Source organism: Podarcis pityusensis (genome assembly GCF_964106645.2).
Source record: "Podarcis pityusensis genome assembly, chromosome: 4".
Classification (NCBI taxonomy): Eukaryota; Metazoa; Chordata; class Lepidosauria; order Squamata; family Lacertidae; genus Podarcis; species Podarcis pityusensis.
In genome coordinates, this window is record NC_138027.1 from 6,122,396 (window position 1) to 6,143,458 (window position 21,063).

Below are 21,063 nucleotides of genomic sequence, written 5' to 3' on the forward strand. Positions count from 1 at the left end.
GCTAATAGCATAACGTTGAAAGGCTAGTGAAATATGGGGAGCCCTAGAGCATCTGCTTGGCATGCAGAATGTCCCAGTCAGTGTGGACCAGGGGTCCTCAAACTATGTCCTGCACGGCCATTTCAGAACCCGCCAAGTGTCCAAGGCTGAAAGCGTTTTGCCGCCCGCTCAGTCAGTCCCTGTGAGGTAAATGCCACAGGCTTGGTGGCGGCTCTACCAATGGAAGGCCAGGGGGTTTCGCCCGGGGACGGGGAAGTGTTGTCTTTTGGCTTGAAGAGCGAAATTGAGGTTGGCGGAGGAAGGCAGACTTGGATCAATTCGGTTTCGTTACATAGAGGTTTACTTTAAAGGTGGGAGAAGGAAGTATAGTCCTATTTTTGTGCGGTCTTTCCACTCATGTGGTTTACATGCTCTGAAAGTTGGGATCTGTTTTGATATTTAAATTTTAAAAGGGTGGAGTGGAACTGGATATTGACCATCTTGTTAGCTTGGGGCAGGGGTCAGCAACCTTTTTCAGCCGTGGGCCGGTCCACTGTCCCTCAGACCATGTAGGGGGCCAGACTACCGTATTTTTCGCCCTATAAGATGCACTTTTCCCCCTCCAAAAATGAAGGGGAAATGTGTGTGCGTCTTATGGGGCGAATGCAGGCTCCTTGGCTTCAGCGATAGCAACGCGAAGCCTCCGAAGCCTGCGCTCCAGAGGCTTCGCATTGCTTCTGCTGAAGCCAGGAGAGTCTGCTCTTTGAGGCTGGCGGTGGGGGAAAGCAGTGCTTCCCCCATCGCCAGCCCCAGAGGATGGGGGGCAGCGGGAAGGTGCACGACGCCTTCCCGCTACTCTCCAACCCGGCTTGGAGGCTGGCGGTGGGGGAAAGCAGCGCTTCCCCCATCGCCAGCCCCAGAGGATGGGGGGCAGCGGGAAGGCGCGCGACGCCTTCCTGCTACTCTCCAACCCGGCTTGGAGGCTGGCGGTGGGGGAAAGCAGGCTTTTCCCCAAGGAGGGAGAAGGGACTGACTGGCGGAGTCGGTCCCTTCTCGCTCCTGTGGGCTTTTGTGGCAGATGGGGGAATTCCCCCACCTCCCGTAAAAACAGGCAAAAGCCGTGCGCTCTTTAAAGGGGCTGCGCGGCTTTGCTGGCTTTTCCAGGAGGTGGGGGAATTCCCCCACCTCGTAGAAAAGCCCGTAGGAGCCGCACAGCCTTTAAAGAGCGCGCCGCTCTTCGGGGCTTTTTCCCAAGGAGGGAGAAGGGACTGACTGGCCGTTTCAGTCCCTTCTCCCTCCTGGTCGAAAAGCCCGCAGGAGTCGCACGCGGCTCCTGTGGGCTTTTGAGGGAGGTGGGGGAATTCCACCACCTCCCGCAAAAGCAGGAAGGTGGTCTTGGAGTAGCGCACAGGCTGCGTGCAGCCTGTCTGCTGCTCCCAGAGCTGCGGGGGGGAAATCATTTTTTTCCCCTTGATTCCCCCCCCCTGAAAACTAGGTGCGTCCTATGGGCCGGTGCGTCCTATAGGGCGCAAAATACGGTATATTTTTTGGGGAGGATAAACGAATTCCTATACCCCACAAATAACCCAGAGAGGCATTTTAAATAAAAGGACAAATTCTACTCATATAAAAGCATCCTGATTCCCGAATTATCCGCGGGCCGGATTGAGAAGATGATTGGGCCGCATCCGGCCCCTAGGCCTTAGCTTTCCTACCCCTGGCCTGGGGAGCAATATTCTGGTTGAAGGAGGCCAGGATGTGCCCCCAAGGCCTGGGGAGTCCCTCCTCCCCTGCAGTAGGGCTTGGAATCCAGGAGAAAACTCTTGGAATAGCCTTGCCAGGTGCTCAGGGACGGACTCACCTGTCCCCATGTCCTTCTCTTTGCAGATGTGCTGCAGCTGCACATCCCTCCCTCAGGGGTGAGTATTGGAGAGAACCAGAGCAGGGACTCAGACCTGCCCTCCTTGCCCCCCAATCTGCACTTCTGTGGAGAAGCCCTCCCTTCATGAGGAACTGACTTTTGCCTTTCAGCTGCTGGAGGAAGATCAGCTGGAGGTGATTCACAACTGCCAGGCAGCTCAGCTCAGGGGGCTCCGAACCCTGAAGTGCTCCAAGCAGGAGATGGCCAAAGCCATCCTGGTGAGTGATGGGTGGTGTGGGGGACCCCCATGGGGAAGTGGGGGAGGGAGGGGATTTGAGGAAGAGGTTCTCCGTCTGCCAGAGAGGAGGACCCTACTGGCCTAGGTTCACGTATCCTGTTTGAAAGGGGAATCATCTGAGGGACTTCCTGTGAAAATCTGGGTCAGGAACGCTGTTCCTTGAATGTACAAACACACAAGACGTATCCGGCTGTGCATTCACATAAACAATACTCTTCTATATATTCTGATCACAATATCAAAGGTTTATCTTGCACATAAACAACACATAAAGTGCAATAATATAGACAGAAGTCCCAAAAAAAGTTCATTCATAAAGACCAAATGTCTGCTAGTTTCTGTTCCACATACGTTCATAAAGTCCAAATTGGAGCCTACTACATTTCCACAGTGTTGACAAGGATTTCTGGAATAATGTCTTGTTTCTCTCTCATGGGCTCCATCCGTTGTACATATTCTAAGTAATATAAATGAATATAATGTCATAATTCAACATATTTTGACAAATTAACAAACCAGTGTATGGATAAACTTTGTTTTACATTTGTTGTTTTAAAGGGGTCACTTTAAGAAGAAAACCTTACAGCTGCAGATTTCTGTCACCTGTAGCTAAAATCAATGCTGCGCCTGTCTATATACATTGTAAGACTTGTTGTTCACGGAAGAAACCACTGTGTTAAAAGTTCTATTATCTTGATACTTCATATATAGCATGTACTTTTATAGCACGATTGTTTATATAATTTTAATTTGTTAAATGATCTAGTGGTCGATCCACCACTCTGGTCACTGCTCCCTGAGAAAAGCTCAAGAACTCTGGGCAAAGACAATGGGTAGATCACTGGCAGGATTTTTATTACTGGGAGTAGATCTCAGTCTCTTGGAAGTTCTGACATTGTGGCCATTTCAAGGTACTAGCACAACTTTAATCGCCACTCATCTTTTGTTGATATTAACTCATTTTCCAGTATTTTGCTATTAACATACTAGCCGCTGTTGTCGTGTAAAGAAACACTCTTTTATTTTCATTTGGTATGCTTATTGTTAGAATATCAAATAGGAAAGCTTTGGTTTTCTTTAAAATAAATAGCATTTATTTTATTTTACTTTATTTTACTTTATTTTCCCTTTGAGACATGTCCATCACTTGTGGAATAAGGTTTCTTTCATTTTGTCTGCATCTCCAACACTTATTGCTGATATTTATTTATTTTGACTGATTTGGATGGGGCCAGGTACCATCTAAAAATCTGATAGCATGTGGGGAATTTTAAGTCTTTTTTCATAATTTCCCCCATTTTTCATCTTGATTGGATAGCCACAATCATGTGCCCATTTCACCATCACCTCCTTCACCTCCTAGTCCTTAAGGTTCCAGTCCAGTAACAATCTGTGTGGTTTTGATAATATCTTTGTATTATTCAATATTTAATAACTTTTTTAAAAATCTGCTATCTTTGTCCATTTATTTTTTATCTGGGAAAAAATGTTTAACTGGTAATCTGTCTTTCTTACTTTTGTTTTCTTTTTATATTTTTACTTTTTTTGTATTTTTAGCATATAATAACAGTAGTAAATACCGGTATATGGAAATGTGATCATAATATTGAAATGAATAAAATGCTTAACTCTCTAAGATAATAATAGTGAACTGAATAAAATGCTTGCAGCTTCCCAAGAAAACTCAAGGAGATTCTCCCCTTTTTGGCTTTTACCTCTTCCCTTTATAACTGTGTCTTTAAGTCCCAAAAGTCCTGCCCCCCCCCCCCCCCCGCTTACAGGATATCCCTTCTACAGATGTCAACGCAGACCTCACCACCACAAGACTATTTATTACCTGCAACAACAACAACAATAACAAAAGACACCAGAGTGGCCACAGCTCTCTATTTCCAAAGGATATAGACTGACAAGGGGGGATGACAAAGGGAGGAAAGTTGAATTGCAAGCACATTCTCTCACCTTTTAAACCTCAAGACTGTGCCCCAGGATTGAAAAGATATGTAAAAGATCACAATTGCCTCAAGATAGGCAACTGATATTTAATTAGTATGTGGTGTATTGTGTGATATTATGTAGGAATGCTAACATGTGTCTGACAGTATGTTATTTCCACAAAGGGGGGACCCAATTTTTGTGTATAATTGCTTTTCTGTTCAATGTATAGTGTTTTATTGCCTACACCCTAATGGAGGATTTTCATGCATTTTAAGCTTTCAAATAGATCAGGCTATTGCATAGGCCAGTATTTAGATTAGATCAATTAAAGTGGTTAAAATGAATGTTCTGCCAAAAATGCTATTCCTCTTTCAATCAGTCCCAGTAATTGTGAAAGATGAATGTTTCAAAAAGTGGCAGAAAGAAATTTCCAAGTTTATCGGGGAAGAGGGGCGGGGCAAAAGGCCAAGGATAAAACACAAGATACTTACAGACATAAAAGATAGAGCTGGTTTTGCCCTCACAGATCTTTCATTATATTATGAAGCTGCATGCCTGGTATGGATTAGGAACTGGGTGAACTTGGAAAAGCAAGAAGCATTAGAATTGGAAGGACATGACAACAGATTTGGCAGGCACGCATATTTATGGCATGGGAAAGGGAAGGTACATAAAAGTTTTTATAACCATATAATTGGGAAATTACTAATGAGCATATGGGAGAGATAGAGTGGTACCCCAGGTTAAGTACTTAATTTATTCCGGAGCTCTGTTCTTAACCTGAAACTGTTCTTAACCTGAAGCACCACTTTAGCTAATGGGGCCTCCTGCTGCCGCTGCACCACCGGAGCCCCATTTCTGTTCTTATCCCTAGCGCACCAGCAGCCACCCTGTCAGGCCTGCTGGAGGCGGTGGCCGGCTGGGCCTTGGAGTTCCCTAACCTATTGGTATTGGGGGACTTCAACATCCATGCTGATGCCACTCCCTCCTCACAGGCTCTGGACCTGGTGTCTTCCATGGCAACACTAGGGCTCTCCCAGTTTGTTTCAGGCCCCACACATCAAGCAGGCCACACGCTGGATTTGATCTTTGGCGTAGGTATAGATGTGATCATGTCTCCTTCAATTAAGGTGCCATGGTCTGATCACTACGCTCTGAAAGCCAGGATTGACTTTCCACCCCCACCCTGCTTAGGTGGCGAGCCGATTTGGGTTCGCCTGCAGAGGCTGATGGACCCTGATAGATTCCGTCAAGCCTTGCGGGACCTTGCTCCCCCTGGCGACTCATTGACTGAGCTTGTTGAGGGCTGGAATACCCAGCTCCTGGCAGCCATAGATGAGATCGCACCTAAGCGCCCTCTGCGACTCCGCAGAAACCGGGCTCCCTGGTTTACCGAGGAGCTTCGGAAAATGAAGCGGGACCTCAGACGGCTAGAGCGAGTATGGCGGGGTGCCCATGACGGAGCCTCAAGAACATCTTATAGGGTTTTTATGAAAACCTATGAGATGGCGGTGAAGGCCGCTAAGAAGTCTTACTTCTCAGCCTCCATTGCATCCGCTAGCTCTCGCCCGGCGCAATTATTTAGTATAATTAGGTCTTTAACGTCCCTTGAAGGACAGCCAAATTTAAATAACAATCTGACACACAGCTGTGAGGCATTTGTGAGCTTTTTTGCGGAGAAGGTCCTGTTGCTCCGCCATGACCTCCCTGCCAATTTGGATACAATAAAGGAACTGGAGGCCCCTCGACTGTCCTCGGGTCCAGTATTGGACCACTTTGATCGGATATCCCCAGCCGATGTGGACAGACTCCTCCGAGCTGGAAAGCCCACCACCTGTCCTCTTGACCTGTGCCCGTCTTGGCTGATTAGAGCGTGTCCAGATGAGGTGCGGGCCCCCCTGGGGGATATCATCAATTTGTCCCTTGGCACCGGGATATTTCCAGGGGAATTGAAGGAGGCAGTGGTGCGCCCGCTCTTAAAGAAAACATCATTAGATCCCTTAGATCTATCCAATTACCGCCCGGTTTCGAATCTTCCATTCCTGGGTAAGGTGATTGAGAGAGCAGTTGCTGAACAGCTTGGTAGGTTTCTGGATGAAACATCGGCTCTGGATCCATTCCAGTCTGGCTTCCGTGCTGGTCATGGGACCGAGACGGCTCTGGTCGCCCTAACAGATGATCTCCGCAGGCAGCTGGATAGAGGCGGGTCGGGGCTGCTGATTCTTCTAGACCTGTCAGCAGCCTTCGACATGGTTGATCACGAACTCCTGGACCACCGCCTTGCCGACGTAGGGATCCAGGGCACAGTCCTTCAATGGCTGCGCTCGTTTCTCTCTGGTCGGGGACAGAAGGTGGCGCTTGGGGGGGGGGATTGTCATCCCGCCACTCCTTGGTGTGTGGAGTGCCTCAGGGTGCGATACTCTCCCCGATGCTTTTTAACATCTTTATGCGCTCCCTCGCCCAGCTTGTCCGGAGTTTTGGGCTGGGTTGCCATCAGTATGCCGATGACACCCAACTCTATCTGTTGATGGATGGCCATCCTGACTCGGCCCCAGACATACTGACCAGATGTTTGGAAGCTGTGGCTGGATGGTTACGTGGAAGCCGGTTGAAGTTAAATCCTTCGAAGACAGAGGTCCTCTGGCTGGGACGGGACGATATGGGATTGGGGGGGCAACTCCCATCTCTTGCGGGGGTGCAATTAGTGCCAGCACCGTCCGTTAAGAGTTTGGGTGTAATCTTCGATACCTCCCTCTCTATGGAGGCGCAGATTACAGCTATAACAAAGGCAGCATTTTTTCATCTCCGCCAAGCTAAGCAGTTGGCCCCTTATCTCTCTCGCCCTGACCTAGCCACTGTGATCCACGCGACGGTCACCTCCAGACTGGATTATTGTAACTCGCTCTACGTGGGGCTGCCCTTGAGACTGACCCAGAAACTCCAGCGGGTGCAGAATGCCGTGGCGAGACTCCTTATGGGGTCTTCGCTGCGAGATCACATTCATCTGGTACTATACCAGCTGCACTGGCTCCCGGTGGAGTACAGGATCAGGTTTAAGGTGCTGGTTTTAACCTTTAAAGCCCTATACGGCCTAGGACCCTCGTACCTACGGGACCGCCTCTCCTGGTATGCCCCACAGAGGAACCTACGGTCTGCAAATAAAAACATCCTGAAGGTCCCAGGCCTCAGAGAGGTTAGGCTGGCCTCAACTAAAGCCAGGGCTTTCTCGGCTGCGGCTCCAATCTGGTGGAACGCTCTGTCACAAGAGACTAGGGCCCTGCGGGACCTGACATCTTTCCGCAAGGCCTGCAAGACAGAGTTGTTCCACCAGGCCTTTGGTCAGGGCCCAGCCTGACTCCCTCCTCTGGCAACCTGCACAGAACTTTGCTTAACGGTTGCCATTAATTTGATTTTAATTAATTTTTATAATGAAATGTTTTAGAATGTTGGATTATTTGATTGTTTGATTATTTGTTTGTTGTTAGCCGCCCTGAGCCTGGCTTTGGCTGGGGAGGGCGGGATATAAATAAAATTTATTATTATTATTATTATTATTATTAACCTGAAGTTAGCGGAGTGTGTAATGTGAAGCGTATGTAACCCGAGGTACCACTGTATAAAGATTTGTTAGAACAGAAGACCCCCTGGTGGCTTTCACCACATGAAGTTTTACTGCTCAAACCACTTGGAAAGAAAGGAAAGTGGCTTACGTATGCTGACTTGTTAAAGGATCAAGAAGGAAAATGGAAACGAAGAGATTACGAGGAAATAAAAACCACTTTCACAGTTGGTTACGCTATTGGCAACAACATGAAATATACAAAGAAGACAATAAGAAAGGATTTAGCTACACGACATCTAGATTTCAAAAGGAAGTCGTAGAAGGGAAAGGGAAGTTGCTGAAAGGTGCATATAGTATTCTGCTAGAATGGGAAACAAAAGATGAAGAGGTGAAATCAGTCATGATTAAATGGGCACAAGATATAGGTCATTATTTAATGTTTGAAGATTGGGAAAGATTGTGGAAAACTGATTTAAAATTTAAAGACTGCTCTTCGCTGACAGAAAATTACATGAAAATGATGTATAGATGGTATATATCACCAGTGCAGTTAGGAAGAATGTATAAAACCGGCTCAAATCTATGTTGGAAATGTAAGGAAAAAGAAGGGACTTTTTACCATATGTGGTGGGATTGTAAGAAAATTAAAAAATTCTGGGAAATGATATACAATGAGTTGAAGAAAATGTTCCAATTAACTTTTGTAAAAAAGCCTGAAGCATTATTGTTAGGGATTGTAGGAAAAGAAGAAGAAATGCACCTTGGGCTTCTTGCCGTGCAGCAGAAAATAGGGCGTGTCCCCTACTACAGAACTGTAAGAAAGGTTCAGAGTGAAGGACGCAGATTTCCACGCTTCCACCCAAAACTGCTGGGGCAACCCTGTGTCAAAGAGCATGGCTTCGGTTGCCTTCTGCAGCATTCTCTACCTGCATTCTGCAACTCCATTCTCCTGAGGAGAATTTGCTACAGTCAACCTGTGGCGTATGCCTTTCTGGCAGAAGAAGTTCTGCAACGCAGACCTGGTGAACTCTCCACTGCGAACTGATTGAAAGCTCTTGACCCGCAGTGAGAACTGTAGTTCTACTGCCGTTATCCAGTTATTCACCAAAGCAGCGGCCTCTCCCTTGTGCTTCAGAGAGAAAAGCCACCCATTTCTGGAATAATCATCCACCAGAGATAGCACAAATTTGGCCCCACCCAGACTGGCAACTGGCATAGGGCCCCAAAGGTCTGCATGGACTAGCTCAAAAGGTTTTGTGGTTACCCTGTCAGACCTAGGATAAGAGCATGTCTGAACCTTGGCTTTCTTGAAGGCACCCTTGATTCCAGGTATTTGTCACATGCCTTCATCTTGCACCCCTCAGTGCACCCTGGGACCATCTTCACGTACCCCCAGTTGATATGTGACATTCTCTGGTGCCAAACGCCATGATGGCACCCATCATGAATGGGAACGTTACCACACTGTGCTTGTGCATCCTCAGTGGGACCTTTACCTGCAATAGGCGTTTCTAGCACAAACAGCCTGTCTTTGCACTCAACACTGACCAGTTGTCGCCCACCTCTGGAAATGGAACACACATTATTTTCAAAACACACTTTGAACCCATCATGGACAAGAGAGGAAACAGAAAGCAAACAGCACTGCATCTCTGGAACGACATAGGCCTCAATCTCTGCCTGTAAAAAAGAACAATAAACAGACCCAGACATAGTTAGTTGGCGCTTGGAACAATCTGCAAGAGTTACACTTCTTCCAGTTTTCACAGCCTTGCAGTTCCACAAAAAACCACTAGATGGCGATGGCATGAGGTGGTGACACCCCACTGTCAATCACCCAGCTCAGCCTGTGGCCCTGGTCACAGTTTTTCCCTGTTGCCATAGCAGCAGCCAAATGATGCTGTGACGACATGTCTCTGCCAGTTCCCTTGGGACCTTTGCGAGGCTTCCCATGCTTGGCAGCTCCTGTTACCTGGTTGCCACAGAAAACGGCCTTGGAGACATCCTGTGGATCCACTGGACAATTCCGGGCCAGGTGGAATTCAGAGCCGCACCGGAAACGTCGGGAAGAAAAACTTTCACTGTTTCTTTACTTCTCCCTTCACCCCCATTCTTGGGTGCAGCACAGCTTGGGCCTGCTCGTCCTCCAGCTTTCTGCCTGTAATATTTTGAGCCCGTAGTTCAATTTCCCAGCAGCTCCCCTTCTGGCATTTCAAATCCTCTACCTGTGGCATTGTTCAGCAGTGGGAAAAGGTTTTTTCCTGCCCCTTGTGTTTGTCTTTCATTTGTTCTCCTCTGTGTGTTGCCAGTAGAAGCCACAATTCTGTGGGTACTCTAGGTGGTGCAGAAAGTTGGCAGATATTCCCTACACCCACAGGTCTCAGAACAGTTACAACATAAAAAAATAAAAATAAAAACATAAAACACCACATTTTAAAAGGGCATTAAATGTCAATCAGCCAAAGGCCTGGTTTAAAAAGCATGTATTTGCCTGGCATCTAAATATGTATAATGGTTTTTCCAACCTTTGTATGAATTCTTTGATGTGAAGTGAGACTGTGGCGGTTACTGAAGCTTTTTCCACATTCTTCACACTGATAGGGTTTCTCCCTTGTATGAATTCTTTTATGGTAAGTGAGAGAGGAGATCTGACTGAAGCTCTTTCCGCATTCCACACACTGATAAGGTTTCTCCCCTGTATGAATTCTTTGATGGGAAGTGAGACTGTGGCTGTGACTGAAGCTGTTTCCGCATTCCACACACTGATATGGTTTCTCCCCTGTATGAATTCTTTTATGGGAAGTGAGATCAGAGCTCTTCCTGAAGCTCTTTCCACATTCGACACACTGATAGGGTTTTTCCCCTGTATGAATTCTTTGATGGGAAGTGAGAGAGGAGCTCTGAATGAAGCTCTTTCCACATTCGACACACTGGTAGGGTTTTTCCCCTGTATGAATTCTTTGATGGGAAGTGAGTTCGGAGCTCTTCCTGAAGCTCTTTCCACATTCCACACACTGATAGGGTTTCTCCCCTGTATGAATTATTTGATGGGAAGTGAGATGGGAGCTCTGACTGAAGCTCTTTCCACATTCCACACACTGATAGGGTTTCTCCCCTGTATGAGTTCTTTGATGGGAAGTGAGATTGCAGCTCCGACTGAAGCTCTTTCCACATTCTACACACTGATAGGGTTTCTCCCCTGTATGAATTCTTTGATGGGAAGTGAGACTGGAGCTGTGACTGAAGCTCTTTCCACATTCTACACACTGAAAGGGTTTCTCGCCTGTATGAATTCTTCGATGGGAAGTGAGAGAGGAGCTATCAGTGAAGCTCTTTCCACATTCCACACACTGATAGGGTTTCTCCCCTGTATGAGTTCTTTGATGGGAAGTGAGACTGTAGATCCGACTGAAGCTCTTTCCACATTCCATGCACTGATAGAGTTTCTTTTCATTGAGATTTTGTTGATGGGAAGTGGAATGGGATCTCTGACTGCAGCTTTCTCCACACTCCAAATTTTTACGTGGCTTCTCCTCTCTGGGGATTTTATCATGGTCACCTTTGTTCTCAATTTCCGATTCATCCCAATCTGCAATGGAGACAAAAAGGGATTAGAGCCTCAGGAACAAATGGAGAAGAACTGAAGGGAGTTGGGGGTGTGTTCATTACCTGTGTTGTTTGTCATTAACCATCATATTTATTATTATATTCTGATGAGTTGTTGAATCTTGGTTTGTTTGATATACAGTAGTGGTCAAAATTGTGGAAGACTTTTGGAAAAAAGTGTATTTCAGAGGTTTGATGGCTCATAACACCATTTCTTTTGGAGTAATATCATAAAATAATATATCAATGGAAAGATAATTTAATGAAGACTGCAATTCAACAAAGGTTGTTCAATTACCCATATTCTATCAAACGTTATAGCCAAATAACCAGAACAAGGAAGCACAACTTGCTTAGGTTGACTGTTGTCAGTGTGCTATGTGATTGCTATCAAGTTGGTTGGGGGTTTTTTTGTTCTTTCATTTAGTGAGGTTGTAAAACATAATAAAATTATAGAAACGGCACAAACAATTAGGATATAGTTCTGTTCCACCTTAAAAGAGTCAGGCATTATTGTTGTGTGTCACATGCCTGTTAACTTCCTGATCACTGAGAGTTTCCGTTTTGTATATAGCTTTTGTTCTGGCTGTTTTCCTGGACACGGAGGCAAGCAGTCATGTTTTTCTTTTGTTCTGATCTACATTGAATAAAGCTGTAAATATGCTCTCCTGTCAGCATCTTCTGTTGTAGAAACTCTGCCATGCACAAGGGTGTGCACAAGTCTTGGACTGTGTCTGAGGCTCGTGTCGCTAATTGACTGATGCTGTCCTATGGGAGACCGGGAGATTGTCCGGAGACGACGTGGAGGCTGCCTGATGGCCACGTCTCCTTGGCAGTATCCCAACAGACTGGTCACCCAGAAAGCGATGTAAAATTGTACTATTAAGTGAACAAGGCTACAGTTATGAATAGATTAGATGAAAGATTGGGAAAAACTTAACCAAAGCTGGCATTTCTATATTATTAAAGAGGTATAAGGAGACTTGGCCACTACAAAATCAGACTGGTAAAGGCAGGAAAACATGCACAAAGGCAAATGAAGATCAAAGAATGGAGAGACTGTCCCAACCTGACAGAAGAAAATCATCTTGGTGTATACAAGATCACATGGTGAGATGTAATGTGAAGTTGAGTGTAAGGACTTGTCTAAATGTTAGAATTCTAAGGAAAAAGCCATTGTTATCTCTAAAGCATGAGTTTGACCAAACTGCGGGAGGCAGTGGAAGACAGGAGGGCCTGGCGTGCTCTGGTCCATGGGGTCACGAAGAGTCGTACACGACTAAACGACTAAAGAAAATCTCTCAAGCAAAGGTTGAAAAGATTAAACCCATGTTAACTGGACAGCGGAACAATGGGACAGTGTTTTTGGAGGGATGAGACCCAAATCTCCTTGCTTGGTAGTGACACCATGAAATACACAAGGGGAAGAATCAGAGAAGATTTACAGGCTACTTGCATTACACCGACCGTGAAACACCCAGATAGTGTGATGATCTGGGGTGGTATGGCAGCAAAAGGTGTGGGCAGAATTTTCGTCATTAATGGGAATGTAAATGCCCCCAAATACATAAAGGAAATACTTTAGCCCAAACTGAAGACTTCCGCAGGTGATCTTTACTCAGATGCAGAAGCATTTATATATATATATATAAATATTTATATATTTATTTTCTATTTCAACAGGACTCAGCTCCATGTCCTGTTGCTGCTGTGTGCAAACGGTGCTTTCAAGATAATCCTATTCCACTGCCGGAATGGCCTGGGAATAGCCCAAACATTAACCCAATCAGAAATCTATGGAGCCAACTAAAGAAACTTCTTTGTTAGAAGCAACCCAGCAATAAAGCCCAATTAACAGAGGCAATAATTCAATCTTGGTTTCACATTCTTACAGAACTAAAAATTTGGTTCACTTCATGGGAAGGCGTTGTAAGGCCGTAATTAAAGCTAAAGGTTACCAATGGTTACCAAAGGTTTCACGTTTTTTCTTTATGACTATTGTTCCAACAAATACTCCTTCATAAAAGTGATTACACTACATTCTTCATTAAATTATCTTTCCATTGCTATATAATTTTATGGTATTACTCCACACAAAAGTGGTGTTATGAGCCATCAAACCTCAGAAATACACTTTTCACAAAAGGTTTCCACAATTTTGGCCACCAGTGTAAGTTGTTCATTTTAAGTTAATGTTCTTTTTATATGGGATCAGAATATTATTATTTATGTTTCATGTTCATATATGTGTTGGAAGCCGCCCAGAGTGGCTGGGGCAACCCAGCCAGATGGGCAGGGTAGAAATAAAAATGACAGCTTTGTTCCGGAGCTGACAGAGGCTGGAATGTATGAAAGCAGGCAAAAAGAGATAAGGACACTGGAATGTGAGCCGGAATGTGAGAGGGAGGAGGGGCAGCCGAGTGGCAGAGCTTCAGAGAACAGAGAGAAGGCAGCAGATAACAAAGATCCACAAAATACCAATCTTAGCTCAGAGACAGAAGGGGAAAGGCCAGGAATAGCTAGCCCAAAAACTCGAAGGCGCAAAAAGGTCAGTGAGAGGAGGGGGAAAGAGCGGGAGCAAAAGGGTTTATTCCCCTCTTGGAAGAAGAGGAAGGGGCGGAGTTTAGACTTGGCAACTGCAAACTTGAAGTCAGACACGGAGTGAAGGAGCTCCGGAGTGATTTATGTGTATGAGCAATAAACCTGAGATAATTACTGCCGGTGTCTCGCTTCTGTGGGAGAGCCAAGCCATTACAAAAAAATATTATTATTACTACAGTGGTACCTGTTCTGGAAAAAATTAAGTTTGTAAACCGAGGTACCACTGTATCATCCTCATCCTCATCACTGCTACTGCTACCTGAGATTCAATAAGCCTAGCTCTTCTCTGGGATGGATTTTGCTTGGCCCAGTCATGGCATCCCCTCCATCTCCATGTCAGTCCTTGTTATGGCTTGGTCTCTCCCACAAACGTGAGACGACTCTGTTAATAATTTCAGATTTATTGCTAAAACAACAAACTTGGACGGAGCTCTTCTACTCATCATCCTCCCCACAAGATGGAGTTGCCCAGACTGAGCTCCTCCCCCTTCCCCAGCACGGAAGCCCCCACCTTCTCTTCCAGGATCTTTAAATTTGGCAGAGAATGCTTCCTGCATTCCAGCGTCTGACTCACTCCTGTAGCTCTCACACAGCTGTCTGTCACTCTGCCTCTCTTTTTCTTCTCCCCCTTGTTCAGAGCTCAGATGACAGTTGCTCTCCCCCTCCTCTCTGCCTTCCGCTGCTAACTCTCCTCTCCCTAGGCCTGCTTCTTCTCTGGCTGGCAGCACCTGAGCTTCGCTGCCAGTCGTCTCTTTGGTCAACCCAAGACTGACAGGAGCAAAAACAAAAACCGGAAGCTACTTAGCTTTCCTAACAATTCTGAAGCTGACAGTGAAGATGGCCTGGGAAGTTCAGACCAGCCCAATCTCTTGGGATGCGTCCAAGGGAAACGGGGGCATTTGGCAGGCTCCCAGCTGGCTCCAGCCCACCGGCCGGTAACCGGGCAAACTCCGGTCCGCGGAACAGCATCAAACAGCGACCTGCAGCTTCAGAACTCTTCAGAAGCTGGAGCACCCTCTAATCAGCAGAGTAATGAACTCTGCGACAGAAGGGTGGCAGGGGAGGAAACCCAGAATGAAATACAAATTACTTACGGATTCCAAAGAAAGAGGGGGATTCTCTCTGTCAGACTTAACAATCTATTTTGAAGCTGCCACACTTTGTTGGATTAAAGAATGGATGAATTTAGAAGATACAGATTTACTAGATTTGGAGGGATTTGATAATGTGTTTGGTTGGCATGCATATTTGTGGTATGATAAAGTAAAAGCCCATAAAGCATTTAAAAATCATATAATTCGGAAATCGTTGTATAATGTTTGGATAAAATACAAAGACCTTTTAGAAAGAAAGACGCCCAGATGGCTTTCACCAATGGAGGCAAAAGCCCAGAAAAAATTAAATATGGATACCAAATGGTTGAGATATTATGATTTATTAATAGAGGAAGAGGAAGGTTATAAATTAGGACCATTTGAGCAAATTAAAGATAAGCAAAATTGGCTACATTACCACCAGATTAACGAATTGTATAAACTGGATAAGAAAAATGGTTTTGCCTTGGAAAAATCTAAGCTGGAGATGGAGTTGTTAGATACTGAAGGTAAAAACTTATCTAAAATGTACAAGCTTTTCCTGGAGTGGCATACGAAAGATGAACAAGTTAAATCGGTGATGATAGATTGGGCAAGAGATTTAGGACATAACATAATGTTTGAGGACTGGGAAAGATTATGGAAGAAAGGGGTTAAGTTCACCGCATGTACTTTGTTAAAGGAAAATATTATGAAAATGATGTGTAGATGGTATTTAACTCCTGTAAAATTAGCAAAGATGTACAGTGGTGCCCCGCAAGACGAATGCCTTGCAAGACGGAAAACCCGCTAGATGAAAGGGTTTTCCGTTTTTGAGTTGCTTCACAGGACGAATTTCCCTATGGGCTTGCTTCGCAAGACGAAAATGTCTGCGAGTCTTGAGATTTTTTTTTCACTCCCCCCCCTTTTTCTAAGCCGCTAGGCCGCTAATAGCCTTTTAGCAGCTAAGCCACTAAGCCTTTAATAGCCGCTAAACCGCTAATAGCGCTAATCCGCTAAGCCGCTAATAGGGTTGCTTCGCAAGACGAAAAAACCGCTAGACGAAGACACTCGCGGAACGGATTAATTTCGTCTTGCGAGCCACCACTGTATCATAATTGTGATAATACAATTTGGAAATGTAAAGAAAAGGAAGGAACATTCTTTCATATGTGGTGGACCTGCTCCAAGGTGAAAGACTTCTGGGAAAAGATTTATAACGAATTGAAAAAAATGTTGAAATATACATTTATAAAGAAACCAGAGGCCTTTCTTCTTGGAATAACAGGTTCGGAATTGCCCAAGAAATATGTTAATCTGTTTTTGTATGCAACAACTGCGGCTCGTATTTTGTTAGTTAAAAGGGGAAAACTCAAGAATTACCAACAGTAGAAGAATGGCAGATGAAGATGATGGATTTTATGGAGCTAGCCGATCTAACTGGAAGAGTCCGCGACCAGAAGGAGGAGGAACTCACCACGAAGAATGGAAGAAATTTAATGATTATTTAGCTAAATTTGTTAAGCTAAAATAACTGGAAATAGCGTCCAGATACTTAATGGGCTTAGGATTGTATTTATGTTAACTGATAAAATAATATGTTTAATACAAGAAGGAGAAGATTTAAAGATGTTAATGTTTAATTTAAAGGGTATTAAAATTGGGATTTGGAAAACCGTTATAAGGATATGCAATGAAATTCAACTAAGGGGAAACGAGGAAGTCGTTTTACAAAGTAAATAACTGTTGTTTTCAATAAGGTTATGATTTATGTTTGTTATGTTTTGTTTGTTTTATATTTTTGTTTGTCGTTGATATTGTAAAAACTAATAAAATGTGTGTTTTTTTTAAAAAAAGAAGGGTGGACAGAGGCATATGTAAAGCATATTTACAAGCAGTATATTCAGCATAGATCAAGACAAAGAAAAACATGTCTGATCTCCTTCATGTCTAAGAGCAGGAAGCATGAGGCAAAAGCTATACACAAACGGAAGTTCCCATGTAAACAGAAATGTAAACAGAAATGGGACAGACGATAGCTCCACACATCAGTTTAGGTGGAAAGGAACATCAATATCCTAACACAATCATGATAGAAAAAGGAATAATTTGAGGAAGATTGTTCAAAGAAAAAACTGTAATTTACTCTTTATTGTGGGGGTGTTAGGTTCCCAGGTGTTAGAGGGGGTGCTGTTGAGCTCTGTGAAAATATATGAGGTTGGTCACATTGAGGTATTTTTTGAATTTCCAGTCAGATATGACGATCCCTCAGGGAGCCTTACCGAGAGAGGCCACGATCCCACGATTCTCCTCCATGACGTCCTTATGCAGAGCTCTCTGCTCAGGATCCAGCAACGCCCACTCCTCCTCCATGAAACGAACAACGACATCTTCAAAGCACACTGGACCCTAAAAGAAACAGGAAATGTTCTCCTCTGAGACAGAAATATGATCTGCTACACAATGCCCTGTTGTGTTCTTCCTGTTAATTGTGGTGTTGTTTCAATAGGATTGCTTTGCTGCACATTATAAATATGGATGCTTATTTTATTCTGCGTTTTAATTATGGGTGTTCATCTTTGTGCAAATAGGTGGTACTCCATACTGTGTTTTTCAGGTCATTCTGCCTACGCAAGCATTCCAGTTTGCCTGATGGAAGGATCCACTTTCTCCTCTCCTCGTGAGCTGTTCTGGGGAGTTCCCTCCCAATGCCCTACAGTTAAATCCAAGGGGGTCATGGGGGCATGGAGGGGGGCGGAATGGGGGGCAAGCCCCATTTTGCAGTAGATGGGGCTGGTTAGGTGAATCCAGGCCACTATTTGTTCTAATTTGTCCACCCCTTAGAAACCAATTTTAGCATTCAGTGATCAATCTAGAAATAAAATAAGCCTATTTTGAACGGCCATCTGTCTTGGATTATCTAGCAGAGATTTCTGCAATGCACAGGTCTCCTGGCTCTGAGAGACAAGCAGGGAAAGTGGCTTCTGGCAAAAGGAGAGGGAGCCACCGGTGGCTCTAACTTATCCTGACTCACCTCTGCCTCTCGGCCTTCCTCTCTCACTCGCCTCCTTCCTCTTCTGCCTCTGATTCTGCACTGCATTCTGCCACAGAGTCTCCCAGCTCACTAAGCCCTGTAATCCCTTCAGCGTCTGACACCTCCTCTTCCCAGGCTTCTCCCTCTTCCCCCCGACCACCCATCCTTCTTCACCTCTACTTCTTGGGCTCTCAGCCATCTTCCTTCCTGGTTCCCCAGTTGCATCCTGCCACCATTCCTCTGTGCCCAACTAGTCCATGACATTGCTCCATCCCTCAGCCTCTGTCCCCACAAGGCAGCTTCCCCTGACCTGATCTGGTTCCACAGCCACTGCTTCCCTTCTGCCCCCATGAAAAGACGGATCAGGAGGTCTTGCTGGCATCCTTCTGTCACCTGCAAGAGAAAAAAGGTAAACAGGACGCCAGGAGTGCCGGCTTCTCTCACAGGTGAAACAGGGCATCTCTAACTACAGATGGGCCTTTGAGAAAGCCTTACCTGCTGAGAGCATTTGGACGTTTGTGCCCATTTCATACGTTTGTTGTGAAAAAATACATCTCCCCTCCTATTGACCCTTGTTCCCAACTGTCTCCCCACAAAACAAGATGTAAAGAACCCTCAGATGAGTTGGAAAACCAACAGAATGAGACCAGATGGGGGAAAACCACCTTTCTCTTACCCAGTGGCCTCTCTCTGGTGTCCAATGGAGGCCTCTCTGCCTCACAGGAAACCAGGTCCATTTCTGCAAAGAGATCCTTTCCCTGAAAATAAACAAGGATTCAAAACAGAGAATGGTGAGAAATATTAGAAAGAGAATGACAAAGACTTGAAGGGTGCAAGATCTCATTCCATGGATGCTTTCCCAGAAAAAGGATGGGCCATCAGCAGAGCATTATGGGATGTTCTCTGTCATGTTTGGAGCCCCTTGGGCGTATCCAGAGGAAAGTCTCTCTCACCTGCTTTCTCTCCTCTGCCTGACTCAGGAGGAAACCTTCGGCCAGGGCCACCGCCTGGGAACTGGTCTCCGCTCCGCATTCCCTCACCCAGCTCTCCATCTCCGGGGGAAGGACAGCCAGGAACTGCTCCAAGATCATCAGGTCCAGCATCTCAGCTTTCGTGTGCCTTTCTGGCTTCAGCCACTGATGGTCAAGGTGGTAGAGTCGGCTGCAAACCTCTCGGGGTCCTTTGGCCTCCTGGCAGCAGAACTGCCTCAACTGCTGACTCTGCACCTCTGAGCGGAGAGTGCCCTCCTCACCCAGGATCTTCTGCACTGGGTTTTCCCAGAATCCCCCACTGCTCCCAGTTTGGCTGGCATGGCCTCTTTCTGTTCCAGGGCCAGCTGAGTTTCGCTCATCCATCTGTGCTCTCAGGAAGCCTCTGAGAGATCGGAAGGAACCCTTTGGTCTTCTGACAAGTTCTGTCCGTCTTAATGAGAGGCTCTAGCAAATCCTGCAAAGCAAATACATTGTTCTGTTACAGAATTTGTAGGACAGGGGGGGAAATGGTTCCCTGAGCAAGCATGGATGAGTCTTGCTGGGAACCAGGGCTGGACTGCAGCGCATCCCAGACCATGAGCTATCTTTTTGAAAAGAAAGAGCAGGAAGAGGAGAAGAAATAAGTCTCTAGCCTTCTAGCAATGCAAAATGTGGAGGCAACTGAAGGAATTTCTGGGAGATTAATCAACCTGGTTTCTGCTGCCTTCCAGTCAATGCATGAAGTCAGAACCGACTGACAAGGGAGTAATTTATATCTTGTGAAAATGGATGCTTTCCTCTATTGGGGTCCCCACCCGGGGGTCCTCAGAAGTTCCTCCCCACCCTCAGTCCCCTGCTTCTTTCTCCTTTTCTTGCACTTGTACTCTCTGCCACTCTCCAGACAAACTCCTGGGGTGGGGTCCCTTTTTCTTTGCTCTGAGGGCCAGGTATGTATCTGACCAACCCCCTAAGGGCCAAGTGGGCAGGGCCAAAAACATCTCCCTTGAAATTTAGGTGGGTAATTTTCTATTATTATTATTATTATTATTATTATTATTATTCTGCTAGATAGCTTAACACACGCACAGCCATTCATGCCAAGGTCCCTGGAGGCTCGGTGAGTAGCAGCGCCCATTTCCGGCTGCTTTGCCAGCAACAATCCCTTTGGGACAGAGAGGATGTGGTCCTGGGATGCCATGCTCTGGGTGCGAGAGGATTGCTGCAGTGGCCTCAATGTGGAGCTGCCGTGGGAGACGACTGGGAAACTGGTTTGCAATGCAGCAGCCAGACTAGGGGCTGGGATCCCTCTTTTTGTTCCTGGCCTTTCTTCCCCACTTTAACTTCCTTCCTCCCCGTTGTTCTTTTTTTTTTGGAAGGGGGGGGACTAGTCCACCTCCTCCTCCAGCTTTGGAAAACCATTTGCACATGTTTCCTCTGTTGCGCAATGAGGCTGAGCGATGTCACACAGAGTTAAAGTACTAGGGACTCCTTTGTTTTAAAAAGGGAGATTTTTTCAGAAAGGGGGGGCGGAGGGCCAAATGAGTTTGGGATCCTGTGATCTCCAGGAAGGAGAGCGTGGCAGACCTGGCCCCTCCCGGATCAGGCCCCCCAGGCATCCTCCCCTACTGCAGCCCTGGGACCCCCCCCCCCCGTCTCCCCACTGCACCCTCTGGGGGGAGAGAGAGGAGACTCACCAGATCCCAGGAGGGGACAGCGAGGCAGCCCTGGCAGGAGAGACCCCAAAGCAGGAAAGGACTGGGGAGGGAGGGGCCTTGGCTCTGGAGGACCTGGCCCCCTCTTGCTTCCTGGCCTCTCTAGGAAGGCAGCTCACTTCCCTTTAACCCTTGCCAAGCCGAGTCCCTCCAGCTCAGCCCTCTCTCGCTTGGCAGAACCTCAGATATCCTTTTGGGGGTGAGGCTCTTGGCTGGACTCTGAGCATCTCCCTCCCTTGGCCAGAAACCAGAGGAAGAGCTTGCAGGGAAAAGGGCTTTGCAGGAGGCAAGGAAGCTCCTCCAGGAATTCAGGAGTGGAGAGATAGGAGGGGATCCTAGGGTCATCTAGTCCAACCCCCAACAATGCAGGAATCTCAGCTAAAGCATCCATGGCAGATGGCCCTCCGATCTGCTCAGAAACCTCCACG

The 21,063-nt window shown here is 46.1% G+C and overlaps 3 protein-coding genes and 1 long non-coding RNA gene across 4 annotated transcripts in view; 1 reads left to right on the top strand and 3 right to left on the bottom strand.

The window, feature by feature from the left end:
• The window catches only part of LOC308475429, a 59,162-nt gene extending 56,338 nt beyond the window's left edge, over nucleotides 1–2,824 (top strand). The window contains exon 2 of the long non-coding RNA XR_013985183.1: nucleotides 2,474–2,824. This is a non-coding gene — a long non-coding RNA (uncharacterized lncRNA). The remainder of the gene's footprint in view (nucleotides 1–2,473) is intronic.
• Nucleotides 1–21,063, bottom strand: part of LOC308475075 (uncharacterized protein) — a 166,728-nt gene that overhangs the window by 69,887 nt on the left and 75,778 nt on the right. The window lies entirely within an intron of this gene.
• The window catches only part of LOC308475315 (uncharacterized protein), a 141,652-nt gene that overhangs the window by 18,155 nt on the left and 102,434 nt on the right, over nucleotides 1–21,063 (bottom strand). The window lies entirely within an intron of this gene.
• Nucleotides 10,039–20,714, bottom strand: LOC308475172 (uncharacterized protein). The gene is made up of 6 exons (XM_081002152.1): nucleotides 20,618–20,714; nucleotides 18,906–19,398; nucleotides 18,629–18,710; nucleotides 18,263–18,345; nucleotides 17,201–17,327; nucleotides 10,039–11,227 (listed from the first exon to the last, which is right to left on the bottom strand). The coding sequence occupies exons 2-6, from the start codon at nucleotides 19,305–19,307 to the stop codon at nucleotides 10,137–10,139; spliced, it is 1,785 nt and encodes a 594-aa protein (XP_080858278.1). The 5' UTR covers nucleotides 19,308–19,398; nucleotides 20,618–20,714; the 3' UTR covers nucleotides 10,039–10,136.